Source organism: Artibeus jamaicensis, unplaced genomic scaffold, assembly GCF_021234435.1.
Source record: "Artibeus jamaicensis isolate MK-2021 breed Jamaican fruit bat unplaced genomic scaffold, CSHL_Jam_final contig_470, whole genome shotgun sequence".
In the NCBI taxonomy this organism is placed as follows: Eukaryota; Metazoa; Chordata; class Mammalia; order Chiroptera; family Phyllostomidae; genus Artibeus; species Artibeus jamaicensis.
The window spans coordinates 1,003,353-1,011,163 of NW_026521849.1; the positions used below are offsets into that span (position 1 = coordinate 1,003,353).

At 44.6% G+C, this 7,811-nt stretch overlaps 1 protein-coding gene across 1 annotated transcript; it reads left to right on the forward strand.

Annotated features, from left to right (window-relative positions):
* Positions 1 to 6,774: 6,774 nt before the first annotated feature.
* PMIS2 (PMIS2 transmembrane protein) lies at positions 6,775 to 7,346 on the forward strand. The gene is made up of 2 exons (XM_053667596.1): positions 6,775 to 7,041; positions 7,218 to 7,346. Exons 1-2 carry the CDS (start codon positions 6,775 to 6,777, stop codon positions 7,344 to 7,346), a joined length of 396 nt encoding a protein of 131 aa, XP_053523571.1.
* The last annotated feature ends 465 nt before the right edge of the window (positions 7,347 to 7,811 follow it).

A 7,811-nucleotide genomic window follows, 5' to 3' on the forward strand; every position in this document is an offset into this window, starting at 1 on the left:
AGCCTTTGCAGCTTGCCCTCATTGACTGCCCAGCCACATGACTTTGGGTGTGACACTTGCAGCACTGCTTTCTCTAACTCTGTATCACTGGTTAGCAAGATGTCATCAATATAATGAAAAGGACACACTTCGGCAGGTTGTGGCCCCTTAGCCAGGTCTTCCACTACAAGCCCATGACAGACAGTTGGACTGTGCAAATACTCTTGAAGGAGCACTGTAAAGGTCCATTGTCAGCCTTCCCATGTGAAAGCCAAAAATCTTGCCACTCCAGTGTAATATCAATAGAGAAAAAAGCATTTGCCAGATCTGCCACAAAACAATAGGTTCTCAGATGATTGATTAACTGGTCCACCAAGTCCATCACAGAGGGGACCACTGCATGTATTGCAGGAATTACCTTATTCAGTTCCCAGTAATCTACCATCATTATTCACGTGCCATCCAGCTTTCACATTGGCCAGCTTTCACATGGAAGAGTTGAAGGAACTGTGAACAGCCCTAGTTATCCCCACCTTTTCCAACTCTCCTATAGTTGCTGTAATCTCATGTCCCCCAGGCAACCAGTAATGCTTCACCACCGTCACCTGTTGGGGAAACAGCAACTGAATGGGGGGATGCTCAGCATGTCCCTGCAAAATAGCTTTTACCACTCGTACTTGCAAGTGGAACTCCCCCACAGTGGTTTGCAGCCATAACCCTTGGAGCACATCAATGCCCAGGATATACTCAGGAATGGAGGACACATAAACAGTATATTCATGGGGTGGGGGAGCAATTGCCCAATACCCAGGGAGAGCCACATAGCCTCACCTTTACACTGTGCCCACCATAACCATCAATAGAAGTCTCAGACCTTGGAAACTTGACAGTATTTCCATACAGGAGTGTACTCTCTGCTCCAGTGTCTACTAGAGCCAGGACCTACTGGATATTTGTAGGGGACCAGTGGATGTCCAATTCCACATGCAGCCTCTGGTCCCCATCTGTCTCCTATAGACAAGTTCCTTGGCCCTCTCCCTATTCAAATGTCCAAAGTATATCTTCTCCCTCTTCTTGGGAAGTTGGTACAGCCAGGTGGTCTTCCAACCAGATAGTACAGGCTTCTCAGGTCACATCCCTGGGTTTCCTCCTTGCTACCTTCTTCTTCTGGGGCCACAGGAAATGTTGGTCAGCTCACAGCTGTTTCCAGAGTTCTAATAGGTTCAAAAAGTGTTTGGCTTTTTATCAATCTTATTTTAATCTACTCCAGCCCCTAAAAGGTCTGACCACATCTGGATCCTAGCCACCTGCACGGGGTCACTCTTTACTTGCAAGACAGAAGGAGCCTGAGACACCATCCACACTCCTTTCTGTTGCTACCAAGTCTCCACCTCCCCCATTGTTGCCATTATTGTAATAATGTCATTGATGTGATGCCTGACATACAGTTCCAAGATAGCCATGAGAAATCCAAAAGAGGCTAAAGGTGCATGCTGCAGCACCAGATCCTTCATCCCTGGTGTAGAGCATTCATCATCCAGACCCTGAGTATTTGGCTTCAACATGGCTGTGGACATGCCCAACTCCCACAGGATTTGCACTAAGTCCAAGTAGGATGGCCATTTGCTCACAGTGTCTGACACATCTCCTGCATCCATCCAGACTGCACAAATCACAGCCATGACCCATTCTAACAGAGAATGAGATCCCTGCCCTCTCGCATTTCACTGGCTATTTTGCAGCTGCTGGCTTAGGGAAGGGTATGTTGCAATGGAAGCTAACTTCTCTATTTCATTATCAGTCCACATAATACTATCTACCCCTAAATTCCAAAGGCAGAGGAGCCATGCTGCCAAGGGCTTCCTGGCCTATTGCTAAAACTGCTTCCCCAGATCTACTAGTTTTGCCTGAGTATAGGAGTTATAGGGGCAATAGGTCATGTGCTCAATAATCTGGCAGGGGCAAGCCAGATTACCCCAAGACACCACGAGCTGCTGTGACTTCATCTTCTGTATCACTACTGGATGAGCCAGCAGGGAACTCGGTTCCTCTTCTCCCTCCTCCAACTCATCTACTACTACCAAGGAAGGGGGAATCACTGCAGTCCTGCTGTTCAGAGTTGTTCCTACAGGGAGTGGATCCAAGCTTCCAAGACTCCCTCCCTTCCTCAGAATTCTCATTACTTCACTGCATTACAAAGTGCAGTCTTCTGCTCAGCTCACAAAACTGAAAGAAACACCCAATGCATGTCTCCCGTGGTCACCCAGGCACTCAGCTTCTTCAGGGTCTCCTCTACCATCTACAGAGCCCTCTCCACTGGGTCAGGGGTGCCACTAACATTGGTCCAGTCCTGGGGAGGAGCCCAAGCTGCAAGGAGACTTGCCCCTGGATACCATATGCCAGTGGCAGGCCACCTACCTCTCCAAGCCCCTCTCCATGGGTGCCAATGGCTGTATACCATACTTCAACAAATCCTGCCACCTACACCTATTGTCTTGCAGCCATTCAAGGCTAGGCAGGTTCACACAGGATTCAGGCACACAGAGGAAAATTCATGGAGATTGGTGAGATGCCTTTATTCCGGGGTGGGGCAATCCACATGCATCACAAGCTGCGAGTTGTGCTGTGGGAAGCCCCAACTCTCTTATACATTAAATGCACACAAAGCCAGCAGGATGCCAAACTATTATATAACAGAGCCTGATTCTGCACATGTGGGCCCATACTCGAGATTATATGAACACTGCTAAGTCACAGTTGCCTGGACATCCGGGTGAGGGAGCGTGACTGACTTCATTTTCCTTACACCTTGCTTAAATACAATTGTATCTTTGACAAACCATGTTGGAATCTATATTTGTGGACTTCTTTGTGTTACCTCCTATCTACCTACAACTCTGTGCAAATTTGTCCCTTATAACTTCCATTCCCCTAAAACTTCCATTAGGAACATGTCATCTAAAATCCAGGAGTATTAGCATCCATTGATGCTAATTGGTGTTTGAAATATTTCTTAGTTTTCTAATGATGCATAACAAATTCTCACAAACTTAGTTATTTACTCACAATTCTTTAGGTCATAGTGGCTGGGTTCTGTGCTCAGAATCTCAAGGCTAAAACCAAGGTGTTGGCCAGCCTGTATTCTCAATTGGAGTAAGGATCCTCTTCCAAATAAATAAGGTTATGGCAGGGTTCAGATCTTCATTGTTGTAGAATTAATGTCCCATTGCCTTACTGTCCACAAGGAGTCACTCTCAGGTAGGGGATGCATTATTCCTTGCCACATGGCTCCCTTTATCTTCAAGCCAGTGATGGAGAATAGCCCTTCCCTACAATCCATCTCATGCTTTAAATCCTTGCCAGTAAGACCCCACTCCCTTTTAACAACTCCCCTGATTTTGTTAGGCCCACTGAGGATATTCTCCCTTTTTTAACATTAACTGATTGAGAACCTTAATGAAATTCCTTCACAACATACAGATTATTACTTAAATGAATAACTGGAAGAAATTGTGTGTACCAAGGAGAAGAGATCTTGGAGCTATTGAATTAATGGGTCAAGATGGTAGCATAGAATACAGTTTGCCTCCTCACACAACCAAATCAGTATTACAACTAAATTATTACAGAATAATCATGATTCCGAACTGTCAGAAATCAAGCTGAATGGAAGTCCTACAAATACAGAATTAAAGAAGAAACCACATCGAGACTGGTAGAAAGGGCAGAGATGTAGAGCATGCTGCTCCCACATCCATGTGTGGAAGATAAAAGCAAGGAGAGAAATCTAAGGAGCAAAGCTTTGGTTCCAGCCCAATGCAGGTCCCCCAAACCAGGGTTCCAGTGCCATAAAGATAAGTCACTATAACTTCTGGATGTTAAAACAACCAGGGACTGAGACTGTGGAAGACAGAAACTGCTGGACTCTCTGACAGTTTCTCTCAAAAGGTCTGCACAGACTTATTCACTCACTCCCTCTGAACTACATACAGGACAGCAGATTGAAAGGCATCAGAGACATACCAGGAGGAAGTAAATTGTCCACATCAGGGCAAGAGCTGGTAGGTAGCTTTCTCCAAAACAGAAGTGCTGGCAAAGGCCATTTTTCCTTTTCTAGGGATGGCCACCCAGAGCCACAGATCTGGCAGGCAGGCTCCATGTCTGAGACTCCATCATCCTGATTCACTGTTTACCCCATCTTAGTGATGCCCTAAGGCTCTGCCTCACCCAACTTTAGGATCCATCCAAACTGTTTTCAGTGGTTTTTCCATACAAATGGTTTGTCTTGCTTGGCCCATGCTTCAGATTTTCCTATATTATCTCATACAAGAAACATCAGGAATCAGTGAGCCCTGTGCCTTTCTCTAAGTTGCTCCAGGACCCACAATAGCAGTAGCTCACTTTGGTTAATGGTTTGATTTCACCTCCAAACCCAGCACAAGTAGCATCCATCTGCAGATTGCTTGTAGCTTACACTGTGTGACCCCAGACAGAACAGAGGTTATGGTTGACCTTGAATGTGCCAACAGCAATTAAAGCTAAACTACAAGAGGAGGGTGTACACAGCCCAAACAATGGGTGCACTCAAGTACCTAGCTTGGGTAATAGGGGAAGCTGTGCTACTCAACCCTATAGGACATCTATTACATTAGGCCACTCTACCAAGTCTGTGAAATTTAGCAGCACCACCTAATACACAGAAACAAACACAAAGTGCTGCCAAAGTGGGAAGACAAAGCAACATGTCCCAAATGAAAGAACAGAACAAAGCTCCAGAAAAAGAACTAAACAAAAGAGAGACAAGCATGCTACTAGACACAGAGTTCAAAACGTTGGTTATAAGAATGTTCAAGGAACTTAGTGAGGATGTCAATAGCATTAAAAAAGGGCATGGAAACCATAAAGAAGAACCAGTCAGAAATGAAAAACAAATGAATTAAAATAAATAACAATTTACAGCAGGGTTCCCCAACCCCCAGGCTGCAGATGGGAAGCAGCCCATACCCTGCAGGGCCTTTTAGGATCCCAGAGCAAGAGAAGTTTGCCTGAGTTCTGCCTCCTGTCTCTTCCCTCTCTTGCCCACCATCTAGTCCACAGCAGGAGGTGGGCAGAGGCCAGCAAGTGATGCTCACCTAAGTTCTACCTCCTGACCCCACCCCCCACCTGAGTGTCAAAAATGTTGGGAACTGTTGATTTACAGGAATCAGCAGTAGAATGGAGGAAGCTGAAAATTAAATCAGTGATTTGGAATATAAGAAAGCACAAAACACCCTATCAGAACAGCAAGAAGAAAAAAGAATCCAAAAAAATGAAGATAGTGTAAGAAGCCTCTAGGACAACTTCAAGAATACCAACATTTGTTTCAAAGGGGTGCCAACAGGAGAAGACTGAAAACAAGAAACTGGAAATCTATTTGAAAAAATAATGGCAGAAAACATACTCAATTTGATTTAAAAAATAGACATGCAAGTCCAGGAAGTGCAGAAAGTCCAAAACAAGATGGATGTAAAGAGGCCCACTCCAAGACACATCATGATTAAAATGTCAAAGATTAAAGATAAAGAGAGAATCTTAAAATCAGCAAGAAAAAGAAGTTAGTTACCTACAGGGGAGTCCCCATAAGATTGCTGGCTGATTTCTCAAGAGAAACTTTGCAGACTAGAAGGAAGTGGAAAAAAATTATTAAATTCATGAAAAGAAAGGATCTAAACCAAGATTACATCATCCAGCAAGGCTATTATTTAGAATTGAAGGACAGATAAAGAGCTTACTAGACAAGAAAAAGGTAAAAGAGTACATCACCACCATACCAGCATTATATAAAATGTTAAAGGGTCTTCTTGGAAAATATCAAAAATAGGAACAATAAAATGGCAATATATACATATCTACCAACAATGGAATCTATAAATCAAAATAAACAAGCAGAACAGAAACAGAATCATAGATACAGAGAATACTTTGATGCTTACTAGGTGGGAGGTAGTCAAGGGGATGGGTGAAAAAGGTGAAGGGATTAAGAAGTACAAATTGGTAGTTACAGAATAGTCACAAGGATGTAAAGTACAGCATAGGAAATAGAGTAGCCAAAGAACACCTATGCATGACCCATGGACATGGACAATGGTGTGAGGTTTGTGGGGTGGTCTGGGTGGAGGGAAGCAAAAGGGGAAAATTGGGACAACAGTAATAACATAATCAAAAAACATAATGAAAAAATAAGAAATCTTGGAGCTATTTGAGAATTCTGCCTACCACCATGTGGCACCCATTTGCCTCATTCCATCCACATTTATTAGATGACATTGTACTTTAAGAAAGATCTTCCCTTTTTTACCTTTCTTTGTTCTTTCTGGTAGTATAGACTGAAGAATTATTTTTTATATTTAATATTTTATAATCTACTGATAATTTATTTTCCTTCCCTCTGTAAATCTCCTAGTTTTCTTATTGGGCTTGTGTATTTCCATTCCCACTGCTCCAGGGAGCCATCCCTCATACTGCCTTCCAACCCTATCTGTGTGTGAAGAAGGAGGAGCCAGGATCCGAGGCTTTCAACCATTCCCTGGCAGGGTGGGCAGAGTCAATGTCCTGATGTAGGATGGGGACTGGTGGGGCCACGCCCCCTTATGGGGCAGCCAATCAGGATTTTAGGTGCTGGTTGCTCCATTGTGAAGAACTGGCTCCTGACGATTTGAGTCTTGGGATTCTGGCTAGAATCCCAAGGGGAGGCTAATAGTGGGGTTTGGCTCTCTGATTTCAGGACACTGGGGTCTGTCTCTGGGTAGAAAGATCATGGTCCAGAAACCGGGAGACCCAGCCGACCCAGCTGCCCTAGATGACCCAACCACCCCTGCCACCTCTGCTGCCCCCACCGCCCCAAAGGACCCTGCTGCCCCAGCCGCCCCAGCCGCCCCACCTGTGGAGGCTAAAGAGCCGGAAGAGCCTACACAGACAACTGAAGAGCTGGCATTTTATGCCCCGAATTACATATATCTGACCATTCTGGGCATAATTCTTTTCCTTCCCCTGGGATTACTAGCTCTATACTTCAGTCACCAGGTAAAATATTGCCTAAGTCATGACCCAACCTGTCCTCTACCTGCTCCTTGCATATGCTTCCATCCTGGGACCTGGGCAGGGGTGTTCCCCTAGTGCCAGCAGGTCTCCAGCCATTCCCCAATGGTGGTCACAAAACTGAATTCTCAAACCCACATCTAAAGCTCCTGTTCCTACAGACCTTGAAGGCTAACAAGAGCAGCGATTGGGAAGAAGCTTACATCAACTCAGGCCGAACTGGTTGGGTGGCTGTATTCGCCATACTCATCGGTTTAGGCATCATTTATTACTATGCTCTATTTGCATAAATGCCAGGTCCAGTAGCCTATGGGTCCAACCCCTAACACAAGACACTAAGAAGCCAAATCAGCCACCATGCAAGAAACCACAGCTGAGACATCACTAACCTAGAAAGCCACCAGCCAAGGAACTCAACATCCAAGCAATCCACTAGCCCAGGAACACCTTAGGACTTCATCCTCTTGGCCTCCAGACCTGTCTTACCCACCTTGGGGGTTTTCACTTTCATTCTCTTAGTGCTCTTAGCTCCTTAATACTGGGCTGCTCTTTGAAAAAAAAATATTTAAAACAATAAAATTGAAAGGAATGTGCCAGCTTTTCATGTATATGCATGTGTGTGTTTTTCTTAGTGTGTTGTATTTCACTGGGCTGCCTGTTTACCAAACAATGTATAATCAGAATGTGCTAATGGTGAAGCTCAGGGACATGGAAATCAGGCTGACCGTGGATTTATATCTCACTTCTGACACTTA